Raw genomic sequence first — 14,221 nt, forward strand, 5'->3', positions numbered from 1 at the left:
TCAAGAGAAAGACAAAATCCAGCCTCATCCACCAGAACATAGGCACTAGTTGCCTCCACCAGGAAGCCTACACAACCCACTGAACCAACCTTAGCCACTGGGGACAGACACCATAAACAACGAGAACAACGAACCTGCAGCCTGCAAAACGGATACCCCAAACACAGTAAGATAAGCAAAATGAGAAGACAGAAAAACACAGAGCAGATGAAGGAGCAAGATAAAAACCCACCAGACCTAACAAATGAAGAGGAAATAGGCAGTCTACATGAAAAAGAATTCAGAATAATGATAGTAAAGATGATCCAAAATCTTGGAAATAGAATAGACAAAATTCAAGAAACGTTTAACAAGGACCTAGAAGAACTAAAGATGAAAAAAACAATGATGAACCACACAATAAATGAAATGAAAAATACTCTACATGGGATCAATAGCAGAATAACTGAGGCAGAAGAACGGATAAGTGACCTGGAAGATAAAATAGTGGAAATAACTACTGCAGAACAGAATAAAGAAAAAAGAATGAAAAGAACTGAGGACAGTCTCAGAGACCTCTGGGACAACATTAAGTGCACCCACATTTGAATTATAGCGGTTCCAGAAGAAGAAGATAAAAAGAAAGGGACTGAGAAAATATATGAAGAGATTATAGTTGAAAACTTCCCTAATATGGGAAAGGAAATAGTTAATCAAGTCCAGGAGCACAGAGAGTCCCATACAGGATTAATCCAAGGAGAAATATGCCAAGACACATATTAATCAAACTGTCAAAAATTAAATACAAAGAAAACATATTAAAAGCAGCAGGGAAAAACAGCAAATAACACACAAGGGAATCCCCATAAGGTTAACAGCTGATCTTTCAGCAGAAACTCTGCAAGCCAGAAGGGACTGGCAGGACATATTTAAAGTGATGAAGGAGAAAAACCTGCAACCAAGATTACTCTACCCAGCAAGGATCTCATTCAGATTTGATGGAGTAATTAAAACCTTTACAGACAAGCAAAAGCTGAGAGAGTTCAGCACGACCAAACCAGCTTTACAACAACTGCTAAATGAACTTCTCTAGGCAAGAAACACAAGAGAAGGAAAAGCCCTACAATAACAAACCCAAAACAATTTAGAAAATGGGAATAGGAACATACATATCGATAATTACCTTAAATGTAAATGGACTAAATGCTCCCACCAAAAGACACAGATTGGTTGAATGGATACAAAACAAGACCCATATATTTGCCATCTAAAAGAGACCCACTTCAGACCTAGAGACACATACAGACTGAAAGTAAGGGGATGGAAAAACATATTTCATGCAAATGGAAACCAAAAGAAAGTTGGAGTAGCAATTCTCATATCAGACAAAATAGACTCTAAAATAAAGACTATTAGAAGAGACAAAGAAGGACACTACATAATGATCAAGGGATCGATCCAAGAAGAAGATATAACAATTGTAAATATTTATGAACCCAACATAGGAGCACCTCAATTCATAAGGCAAATACTAACAGCCATAAAAGGGAAAATCGACAGTAACATGTTCATAGTAGGGGACTTTAACACCCCATTTTCACCAATGGACAGATCATCCAAAGTGAAAATAAATAAGGAAACACAAGCTTTAAATGATACATTAAACAAGATGGATTTAACTGATATTTATAGGACATTCCATCCAAAAACAACAGAATACACATTCTTCTCAAGTGCTCATGGAACATTATCCAGGATAGATCATATCTTGGGTCACAAATCAAGCCTTGGTAAATTTAAGAAAATTGAAATTCTATCAAGTATCTTTTCCAACCACAACGCTATGAGACTAGATATCACTTACAGGAAAAGATCTGTAAAAAATACAAACACATGGAGGCTAAACAATACACTACTTAATAACGAAGTGATCACTGAAGAAATCAAAGAGGAAACCAAAAAATACCTAGAAACAAATGACAATGGAGACACAACGACCCAAAATCTATGGGATGCAGCAAAAGCAGTTCTAAGAGGGAAGTTTATAGCAATACAATCCTACCTTAAAAAACAGGAAACATCTCGAATAAACAACCTAACGTGGCACCTAAAGGAATTAGAGAAAAAAGAACAAAAAAAACCCAAAGTTAGTAGAAGGAAAGAAATCATAAAGATCAGATTAGAAATAAATGAAAAAGAAATGAAGGAAAATATACCAAAGATCAATAAAACTAAAAGCTGGTTCTTTGAGAAGATAATCAAAATTGATAAACTATTAGCCAGACTCATCAAGAAAAAAAGGAAGACTCAAATCAATAGAATTAGAAATGAAAGAGAAGTAACAACTGACACTGCAGAAATAAAAAAGATCATGAGAGATTACTACAAGCAACTCTATGCCAATAAAATGGACAACCTGGAAGAAATGGACAAATTCTTAGAAATGGACAACGTGCTAAGACTGAATCAGGAGGAAATACAAAATATGAACAGACCAAACACAAGCACTGAAATTGAAACTGTGATTAAAAATCTTCCAACAAACAAAAGCCCAGGACCAGATGGCTTCACAGGTGAATTCTATCAAACATTTAGAGAAGAGCTAACACCTATCCTTCTCAAACTCTTCCAAAATATAGCAGAGAGAGGAACAGTCCTAAACTCATTCTACGAGGCCACTATCACCCTGATACCAAAACCAGACAAGGATGTCACAAAGAAATAAAACTGCAGGCCAATATCACTGATGAAGATAAATGCAAAAATCCTCAACAAAATACTAGCAAACAGAATCCAACAGCACATTAAAAGGATCATACACCATGATCAAGTGGGGTTTATTCCAGAAATGCAAGGATTCTTCAATATACGCAAATCAATCAACGTGATATACCATATTAACAAATTGAAGGAGAAAAACCATATGATCATCTCAATAGATGCAGAGAAAGCTTTCGACAAAATTCAACACCCATTTATGATAAAAACCTTGCAGAAAGTAGGCATAGAGGGAACTTTCCTCAACATAATAAAGGCCATGTATGACAAACCCACAGCCAACATTGTCCTCAATGGTGAAAAACTGAAACCATTTCCACTAAGATCAGGAACAAGACAAGGTTGCCCACTCTCACCACTCTTATTCAACATAGTTTTGGAAGTTTTAGCCACAGCAATCAGAGAAGAAAAGGAAATAAAAGGAATCCAAATCGGAAAAGAAGAAGGAAAGCTGTCACTGTTTGCAGATGACATGATGCTATACATAGAGAATCCTAAAGATTCTACCAGAAAACTACTAGAGCTAATCAATGAATTTGGTAAAGTAGCAGGATACAAAATTAATGCACAGAAATCTCTGGCATTCCTATACACTAATGATGAAAAGTCTGAAAGTGAAATCAAGAAAACACTCCCATTTACCATTGCAACAGAAAGAATAAAATATCTAGGAATAAACCTACCTAAGGAGACAAACGACCTGTATGCAGAAAATTATAAGACACTGATGAAAGAAATTAAAGATGATACAAATAGATGGAGAGATATACCATGTTCTTGGATTGGAAGAATCAACATTGTGAAAGTGACTCTATTACCCAAAGCAATCTACAGATTCAGTGCAATCCCTATCAAACTACCACTGGCATTTTTCACAGAACTAGAACAAAAAATTTCACAATTTGTATGGAAACACAAAAGACCCCGAAGAGCCAAAGCAATCTTGAGAACAAAAGACGGAGCTAGAAGAATCAGGCTCCCTGACTTCAGACTATACTACAAAGCTACAGTAATCAAGACAGTATGGTACTGGCACGAAAACAGAAAGATAGATCAATAGAACAGGATAGAAAGCCCAGAGATAAACCCACACACATATGGTCACCTTATCTTTGATAAAGGAGGCAGGAATATACAGTGGAGAAAGGACAGCCTCTTCAATAAGTGGTGGTGGGAAAACTGGACAGGTACATGTAAAAGTATGAGATTAGAACACTCCCTAACACCGTACACAAAAATAAGCTCAAAATGGATTAAAGACCTAAATGTAAGGTCAGAAACTATCAAACTCTTAGAGGAAAACATAGGCAGAACACTCTATGACATAAATCGCAGCAAGATCCTTTTTGACCCACCTCCTAGAGAAATGGAAATAAAAATAAACAAAGGGAACCTAATGAAACTTCAAACTTTTGCACAGCAAAGGAAACCATAAACAAGACCAAAAGACAACCCTCAGAATGGGAGAAAATATTTGCCAATGAAGCAACTGACAAAGGATTAATCTCCAAAATTTATAAGCAGCTCATGCAGCTCAATAACAAAAAACAAACAACCAAATCCAAAAATGGGCAGAAGACCTAAACAGACACTTCTTCAAAGAAGATATACAGACTGCCAACAAACACATGAAAGAATGCTCAACATCATTAATCATTAGAGAAATGCAAATCAAAACTACAATGAGATATCATCTCACACCAGTCAGAATGGCCATCATGAAAATATCTAGAAACAACAAATGCTGGAGAGGGTGTGGAGAAAAGGGAACCCTCTTGCACTGTTGGTGGGAATGTAAATTGATACAGTCACTATGGAGAACAGTATGGAGGTTCCTTAAAAAACTACAAATAGAACTACCATATGACCCAGCAATCCCACTACTGGGCACATACCCTGAGAAAACCATAATTCAGAAAGAGTCATGTACCAAAATGTTCTTTGCAGCTCTATTTACAATAGCACAGAGATGGAAACAACCTAAGTGCCCATCATCGGATGAATGGATAAAGAAGATGTGGCACATATATACAATGGAATATTACTCAGCCAAAAAAAAAATGAAATTGAGCTCTTTGTAATGAGGTGGATAGACCTAGAGTCTGTCATACAGAGTGAAGTAAGTCAGAAAGAGAAAGACAAATACCGTATGCTAACACATATATATGGAATTTAAGAAAAAAAAGTCATGAAGACCCTAGGGGTAAGACAGGAATAAGACACAGACCTACTAGAGAATGGACTTGAGGATATGGGGAGGGGGAAAGGTATGCTGTGACAAAGCGAGAGAGAGGCATGGACATATAAACACTAGCAAACGTAAGGTAGATAGCTAGTGGGAAGCAGCCGCATAGCACAGGGAGATCAGCTCAGTGCTTTGTGACTGCCTGGAGGGGTGGGATAGGGAGGGTGGGAGGGAGGGAGACCCAAGAGGGAAGAGATATGGGAACATATGTATATGTATAACTGATTCACTTTGTTATAAAGCAGAAACTAACACACCATTGTAAAGCAATTATACTCCAATAAAGATGTAAATATATATATATATATGCTGTCACAAAATTATATATCATGTTATATATATATATATATATATATACACACACACATTCCTTTGAATGTGTATACTTACACAGACACATACACATACGTATTATATGACTGGAAGTATTTACTCCAAATATCAATAGTGGTTTTGTTTGTTTATAAAAAATGATTTTACTTTTCCTCTTCATACTTTTCCCCATGTTCTAAATCTTTCTCAATAAATATTATATAATTAGAAAAAAATCTATATTTTTTAAATTAAATGGACAAATTCCTAAAGGGGGAAGGCAATTTTAAATAATTTATTCTAAAAGTTTTTCGAAATGAAGTCAGAAAGTTTTCAGTAGCAATACCCATTACAATATTACTTGAATGGGAAAATCATTGAAAAATCAGGACCCTGTGCAATATCTCACTCTGAAGAGTTGCAGGGTTACTGCTGATTTAAGTGATCATTTGCAAAGTCCAGAGTTTCTAGGGAATGTTTATTTTAACAGCACTCTAGGTGTTGTTAGATCTCTGGGACATGACCTTGTGTTAGTTAGCAATGGGGAAAAAAGACTTGTTTGGATTGTCTTATAAACCCTTTTCACTGTGAGTACCTATTGTTTCCTTAGCCATTGCAGATTAGTTCCCTGGATACCACAAACTCTGTTTAAGGTGAGTGACATAATGATCTCCTTTGTATTCTTAATATTTCAAAATCATATATCATGTTTCTAACAAACTTACCCTTTCATGCATGAAAAAACATAAGAGCTTACAGCCATTTGTCTTTCTTTTAATATAAGATGTAACTATTTTGCTTAATTCTCAAAAGAACCAAAATATTTATATTTCTTAAAGAAGTGTCCTTCCAGAGAGCTGCCTTGGTGAAATCAAGTTTTTCTATGAGCTAATCTACAGTTAAAAGTAAAACAAACATACCGTTTAGCCAAAGACTAGTCATGTGCCAGAACGCCCCAGCCTGCCCTAGCAGTGGTAAATATAATTTCTTGAGCTTCCAGGGCATGTGTGGAAGGAAAAAATAAGAAATAAGAGATTCAAGACATTTACAAGAAGATGGAAAGTAAGAACCTGCAGTTGGGGGCAAACTAGAGCATCCTCAGAACCTGTCGGGTAAGACGTGCTGAACTGCCTTAGGGACAAATCATTCATGTAAGTCAAGGACGTGGGAAGGTGACAGGTCAGAATAAAATGGATTTCATCCTGTGCTAGAATTCCCCAAGTGCTCACAAAAGCCATCTTCAATGGTTCAATGGGATCACTAATTTTTAGAGTTCAAGAGGGGATGACAATTATGAGAAAACTGCAGACTGCTGCTCTTCTACTATGTTACTGCAGTGGAAGATTTTTCATAACTATCTTCCTCTATTCACTGAACATTCTTTTTGTTCCATGTTTATAAGAAAATTGTATGGTAATGGGTATAATGCCTGCATGAAATTTTGGATATCTCCAAAATGCCTAGAGATGTTGAAAATTAATAAATAAGGAAGCATTTGATATTAGATGCTGGGCTATGCTAATAAAAAAATAAGAGAAATAATTCTCTTTATTTGAATGAAAATTATCATTTTAACATAAAACAATTTTTCCTTATAACAATAAAATGTTATAAAAAGAGAACCTACTAATTAGCTCTTTTATTAGCATCTCCTCAAATAAGAAGCTTTGGCATTACCATCTTCATTTTAGCATTTTCCAAATTGTCTCAGAATACTATAGCCAAAGAAGAGATCAGAATATTTTACATGAGTTCTGTTCTTGCAGTTTTTGATTATAATTGGAATAAAATCCACCTATATTTTTCAAGCTTTTGGAAGTTAAAACAGATAGCATCTGCTGAGAATTGAGAACTGGTAATCTCTTGTAATTCAACTTCTACCTATTGTTTACATGCTGATTCCAAAAAATACTTTAAGAATTTGTTTTCTCTACAATTGAATTTTTCTGGAAAATATCTATCTGTTCAAAATTTAATAAGAAAAACAAACAACAACAAAAACCCCTCTTTTACGTTTCCTTGCTGAAGCAGTTTCTATATGAGAAGATCCCAATTTGGGGGTGGGGGGATGGGGTGGTGGTCTGTCTAGTGATTAACAGGGAAACTTCACATTGTTTAGGAGCCTCAGCTCCCAAGGGCCCTGAAGACAGTTGAAAACCAATCTCAACTTGGGTCTGATGTATAGGGTATAGGACTCATACTATGTATTTGGTCTGATCACAGCCTAATTTCTGGACACTCTTGTCCCAAAGTCTATGGTTCTGTGCTGCTGAAGAAAACCAGAAAAGGTGAGTTACATACCAGTGAAATAAAATTGGCAGGCAAGTGCAGTGGTCTTTAAAGGAGCCTCTCTTTTTTATGATTGAAATAGCTTAGGGCCGTAGCAGCTTATCTATGAGTTGGATAAAAAAGCTTGGATAAAAATCATGGGGAGCATCTTCAGTTTCTCTCTACCCTCCCCAGACAATGATAATGAATTCTATTTCTTTTTATCTCACTCAATGGATACTCAAATGTGTGTCAATTCCATTTTAAATTGAAGGGTATATTCAGCCATATGTCAGGGGATTTAGTTGCTTTTATTCTAGCAGTTTTCTCTGAGCTTGTAAGACAGTTTAAAAATGCTTACTGACTTTCATACTAAGTGAAGTAAGTCAGAAAGAGAAAGACAAATACCCTATGATATCACTTATATGTGGAATCTAAAATATGATACAAATGAACTTATTTACAAAACAAAAACAAACTTACAGACATAGAAAACAAACTTATGGTTACCCAAGGGGAAAAAGGGTAGGTGAGGGATAAATTAGGAAATTGGGATTAGCAGATACAAACTACTATATATAAAGTAGATAAACAACAAGGTCATACTGTATAGCCCAGGCAACTATACTCAATATCCTGTAATAAACCATAATGGAAAAGAATCTGAAAAAGAGTAAAAAAAAAAAATATATATATATATATATTCAGTTATGTATGTATAACTGAATCACTTTGCTGTATGCCAGAAACTAACACAACATTGTAGTTCAACTATACTTCAATTAAAAATTTTAAAAAATTTTAAATTCTTACTGATTCATTATGAAGAAATGCTCTAACTTCTGAGCATATTGGAGAAAAATTTTTTTTTGTGGGGAAACAATTCTTATATCTGATCTCAAACTCTTGGCTTGAATGAAGATTTATAAAATGAGGAGACTCATTTTTTTAACTGAAGTATCCTTTCATCCAAATAAAAAAACATAAAGTAAACACATTAAAATATAATTTTAACTCATCCTCTGAGACTTTTGAGGGAGCCATATTTCAGTAGGGCAATTTGGCAAAATCTATCAACATTTAAAAATTTATATCATTTGACTGAGCCATTCTACTGCTAGGAATATTTGTTGGTCCCATGGATATACTACAAAAGTATGCTAAAATATAAAGATGTTTATTGCATTATGTATGTATACTAAAAGTCTACAGTTAGAATAATGGTTAAGTTCAGTATAATACATCTATACAGTATAAAACTATGCAGTCATTAAAAATAATGAAGTAGGGCTTCCCTGGTGGCGCAGTGGTTGAGAGTCCGCCTGCCGATGTAGGGGACACGGGTTCATGCCCCGGTCCGGGAAGATCCCACATGCCGCAGAGCAAGCTGGGCTCGTGAGCCATGGCCACTGGGCCTGCGCGTCCGGAGCCTGTGCTCCGCAACAGGAGAGGCCACAACAGTGAGAGGCCTGCGTATCGCAAAAAATAATAATAATAATAATGAAGTAGATAGGACTTCCCTGGTGGCACAGTGGTTAAGAATATGCCTGCCAGGGCTTCCCTGGTGGTGCAGTGGCTGAGAATCTGCCTGCTAATGCAGGGGACATGGGTTCGAGCCCTGGTCTGGGAGGATCCCACATGCCGTGGAGCAACTAGGCCTGTGAGCCACAACTACTGAGCCTGCGTGTCTGGAGCCTATGCTCCGCAACAAGAGAGGCCGCGATAGTGAGAGGCCCATGCACCGCGATGAAGAGTGGCCCCCGCTTGCCACAACTAGAGAAAGCCCTTGCACAGAAACGAAGACCCAACACAGCAAAAATAAATTGATTAATTAATAAACTCCTACCCCCAACATCTAAAAAAAAAAAAAGAATATGCCTGCCAATGCACGGTACATGGGTTCAATCCCTGGTCCAGGAAGATTCCCACATGCCATGGAGCAACTAAGCCCCTGCACCACAACTACTGAGCCTGTGCTCTAGAGCCTGTGAGCCACCACTACTGAGCCCATGTGCCACAACTACTGAGCCCACAAACCGCAACTACTGAAGCCCGTGCACTCTAGGGCTCACAGGCAGCAACTATTGAAGCTCGCATGCCTAGAGCCCGTGCTCTGCAACAAGAGAAGCCACCGCAATGGGAAGACCATGCACTGAAACAAAGAGTAGCCCCTGTTCGCCGCAACTAGAGAAAGCCCAAGTGCAGCAACAAAGACCCAGTACAGCCAAATAAATAAAATTTTTAAAAAAAGAATGCTAGGGGGATTCCCTGTGGCGCAGTGGTTGAGAGTCTGCCTGCCGATGCAGGGGACATGGGTTCGTGCCCCGGTCCGGGAAGATTCCACATGCCGCGGAGCGCCTGGGCCCATGAGCCATGGCCGCTGAGCCTGCGCGTCCGGAGCCTGTGCTACGCAACGGGAGCGGCCACAACAGTGAGAGGCCCGCGTACCGCAAAAAAAAAAAAAAAAAAAAGAATGCTAAGGGAAAAAATTGAAGTAGATATACATCTATTAATATGGAAATATCTTTAAAGTATACTGTGAAGTGAAAAACAAAGTACAGAGTAATATACATCATACTTCTTTTTTGTGTATATATTTAAAGAACATGCATACATGTATATGTGTAAGGGAATGTGTGGAAGAATTTTCCCTCCATTTTCTACCTATAAAAAGAGAAAAGTGATTATGTGTAGGAAGAGGTTCTGGCTATAGGTAGAAGAGACCTCAGGTGTTACATTTTTCTTTCTGTTCTTTTTAAACTTTTCAAATGCAGGCATATCTTATATGTATTTTTTAAATGTCAGCAGAATTTTTCTGGTTATATAATAAATCATCTTAATTTTCTTCTTCATGCATTTCTATATATTTTAGAACACAATAAATATTATCAAATAAATAAGAGGCAGACTAACGTAATATATTATGGTGTTCTAAAAATAAATTTGAATCTCAAGAGATCTAGTTTTTTATTTCAATCAACTATTACAACAAACTAGAAATAAACCAGTTATGCTACAAACTATCACTCTTGCTGAAACAATGGGTGACAACTGAACAGACAAATTCATTTCTAGTCTATGAAATATACTTAATCTGGCAGAAATTTTGAGAATAATATTACAGAAGTGGCTGTAATTATGGACTTAAATTACATTATTCATATTTCATCAAAACCCGTTTCTAAACTGTTTCCTAGACTCAATTCTACAACATTTATTCTTTGCGTGGTATGCTTGCTCTCATTCTTCTAAATGCTGAAATGAAAAAACAGACAAAAAAGATCAACTGTCATGGTGTTCATATTTTAGTGAAGAAGGAGAAAGGAAAGAGGAGATATTTATTTAAATTACATAGTACTTTATATATTAGGAAGGTATGAATAACAGAGAAAAATAAAGCAGTGAAGGAGGATAGGAAACACTGGTGGGAAATTGTAATTTCAAAAAAGATGGTCAGGGATCTGATTTTATTTGTAAGCTGAAAAGTAACTAAAGCCGTATTTCTAAATCATGTTAAACATGAATAGTCTTATTTAACATCAAAACATATTTTCAATTTTCACAAGATTCTTGCTGTAATTTTAGAAGCCCATTATTTTGAAAAATTCATGACCGATAGCTACAATTAACTTTGAAACACTCAAGTGTTACTACTCTTTTGAAAAACTAATATTTATTGAGTGATGATTCTATACCAAGGATTGTTCTAAGCACTTTACATGAATTTTCTTCTTACTGAATCCTAACAAAAGTCTTATGAAGAAGGTAAAAGTATTATCCCTATTTTATGGATAATAAAACTGAGACACAGAGAAATTAGGTGAATGGCATTCTATTAATATTTCTTTAAATGGAAGTTACTATACTAATTACAGCAGCATTTTCTGTACATATTTAACCATGTTGTGTGTTTTGTTAGAGATACAAAAATCAAAATGGCAATATTGGGACGGCAGATAACGGTTTTGCAATTTCCATCCAATAACACACAGATCCTCAAGGCTCCACAGCACATGAGGAACCACTGGTCCAAGTTTCGTCTGGCATTCAGCCACATCTGAATAAACCCTCTTGTGTTCTGGGTAGTGGAGTTCCAAGCATCTAGATGCTCCAGGAACACTAGTTAGCGTTATTAGAAATTCAATGAAGGAATGCATCTCATCCAAGAATGAGGAGTCTTGGGCTGTTACTTGTCATGTAGTCTCAACCTTACCGTTCCTGCTTAAGCCTCCATCTCATCATCCATAAAATGAGGGAGTTTAATCTGAAGGTTTCAAAGATCCGTTCCAGCTCTAACTTCTATGACTCTAAAACTAGAGATAGTTGGACAGTGAACTCTCTTTAACAAGCTTCCAAGGTGCCAGAAAAGTAAATAGAGCTTCAAAAAGAAGGGTTCCAAAGTCCTTCCCCAGGCCCAGAAAAGTATGAAAAACTGAAAGGTAGTACTAGGTAGTACTTGAGGGCACTGTCCACACACAATAAGCAGCTATTTTGAAAAGTATAAGACTACATAAAAATTTCCATTTAGGAATGAAATGAGATACAAATATATACTACATAGTTTGTCTTGTAGCCTATCACTGACAGTTCAGAGAAACTTACTAGTACTGGGGTTTGTAACTATGGGAATGTCCACCTTAAAAATCTTTAGAAATAACATTTATACTCATAAGCATGTGAATTTACAGGTGTTACTTTGCCTTAAGGAAGGCAAGATGTTTTCTAAGATCATATTTGAGGTTGTAACTGAGAATGACCTATAAAGTTTTACCTCACAGATGTTTGGTATGTTTTATATCATTTCTTTTCAGGGTCTGGAGGCTCTCCAGGCATGGCCAGACACTCCATCTTATATTTCATCCTGCTGAGTGCTCTGATTGACAAGGGCCAAGCCTGTTTCTGTGATCATTACCCATGGACTCAGTGGTCCAGCTGCTCAAAAACCTGCAATTCTGGAACCCAGACCAGACAGAGGTGGGTGTGGACTTTGTAGCTTTTCTTTGTGCCCTGTGAAACCTCAAGGACAGGGTTAGCAAAATCAAAAGTGCCACACTAAGTGATGGGAAAAAAATATATCTAAAAGTATAACTTTTGCAGACTATAACCCACAATTTTTTTTTTAATTCTGAAAAGAATTCATGAATTTGGATGGAATTTGAGGTCTTTTCCACATAAGGTTGAAATGGAGTCTACTTTTGTTCTCCACGAAAATTGAGGTGTTTCAAAGAAATTTAATTAAGAATCTGTGCAATATTTTCAGTTGACTAACTTACTTAGAATCACTACTCAGGCTTTTTTCCAATCAGCACATAACTCTGCTTGCCTGCAGTTAGAGAGTTAATTATAGAGAATTTTCTACTCATTCAACTGAGTCTAACAGGACCTCAATTGATCAGCACTGCTACCTATTAGCTTGATTGTTGTCATGGACCAGCAGGCAAGAAACTGTGTTTACTTGATAACATTTAATAATTCAGCCTTTTCAACAATTCAGACTACTCATCCCCCACAGTTTCTTTAAATCTGTTAGATATTTCTAGTCCATGAAGATGCACACATGACTTGGAGGAGAAAGGCATATATTTAATGTGTTTTAACTGTTATAGCACTTTTTTGAGATCTATGTTAGAAAACTATTTTTACATATGTAGTGTGAGTGTCATTAAATCACCAACTGACTGCCCCAATAAACCATCCATGAAGGATGTAAGAACAGATTTGTTTATAATACTTCTCTACTCAAGAGTCCCTCAGTAGCTCTCTACTGCCTACCAAATAAAGTACCACAATATATTCCATCCCTCTCAATTATGCAATTCTCAGGTCCGTCCCACAAGTCCCTTCACGGACGTGTCATACTCTCCACCTCTAATCTTTGCACATGATCTTCCTTCTGAATGCCCTTCCCTTTCTTGCCTGGGAAATTCACATGAATTTTTCAAAATGTATCTCTCATGTCACTTTCTCCCTTACTCTTTGGGCCCACGGCACTCTGGCTCTATCACAATCATTGTATTTATCACCCTGTGTTGTCATCTTTTAAGCAATTTGCAGAAACTTTCTTCTTCCTTTTCTTTCCCTTTCAGTCCCTTCCAGGAATTCAGTCAGGGCCAGCTTCATGGACGTGTGACCTGTGCAGTCACACAGGACCGCACACTGAGAAGGGCTCTGTGCTTGGCTTAATGCTCTGCAGTCATTTTCTTGAAATTCTTAATAAGCTTTGAACATGAGGCACCCCCCGTTTCCATTTTGCACAGCGCCCAACAAATTATGGACCCAGTGCTGAGTTCCAGTAAGTGGTAAGAATTGCACATATGCCACACTGCCTGATTTTCCATGAAAACCTTCTTTCCTTGTATTCACTGTAATTGAGTCAATGATCTTTTTCTTATGGAGCTGGAGCCACAATGAATACACTCATTCTAAGCAGCTTTTTCCTCACTGTTACAGATACATCGTTGTGAATCAGTACTATCTGGAAAACTTTTGCGACCAGCTTTGCACCAAGCAGGAGACCAGAGAATGTAACTGGCAAACTTGTCCGATCAATTGCCTCCTGGGAGATTATGGACCGTGGTCAGACTGTGACCCTTGTGTTGAAAAACAGGTAGGTGATATGTGGGTGTATTCAGGAAGTCG

General features: G+C 37.0%; 1 protein-coding gene across 3 annotated transcripts in view; it reads left to right on the forward strand.

The window, feature by feature from the left end:
* Positions 1 to 5,840: 5,840 nt before the first annotated feature.
* C6 (complement C6) overlaps positions 5,841 to 14,221 on the forward strand; it is a 94,350-nt gene continuing 85,969 nt past the window's right edge. Inside the window, exons 1-4 of one of the 3 annotated variants that reach the window (XM_033421204.2) lie at positions 6,114 to 6,426; positions 7,538 to 7,602; positions 12,394 to 12,556; positions 14,033 to 14,189. In XM_033421204.2, the coding sequence (XP_033277095.1) occupies positions 12,414 to 12,556; positions 14,033 to 14,189 (300 nt within the window). In that variant the 5' untranslated portion in view covers positions 6,114 to 6,426; positions 7,538 to 7,602; positions 12,394 to 12,413. Of the gene's footprint in view, positions 5,968 to 6,113; positions 6,427 to 7,537; positions 7,603 to 12,393; positions 12,557 to 14,032; positions 14,190 to 14,221 lie in introns of those variants that run through there. The other 2 variants (XM_033421203.2, XM_004265963.3) reach the window with 2 other exon arrangements.

The sequence above is a fragment of the Orcinus orca genome, chromosome 3 (assembly GCF_937001465.1).
Source record: "Orcinus orca chromosome 3, mOrcOrc1.1, whole genome shotgun sequence".
Lineage (NCBI taxonomy): Eukaryota > Metazoa > Chordata > Mammalia > Artiodactyla > Delphinidae > Orcinus > Orcinus orca.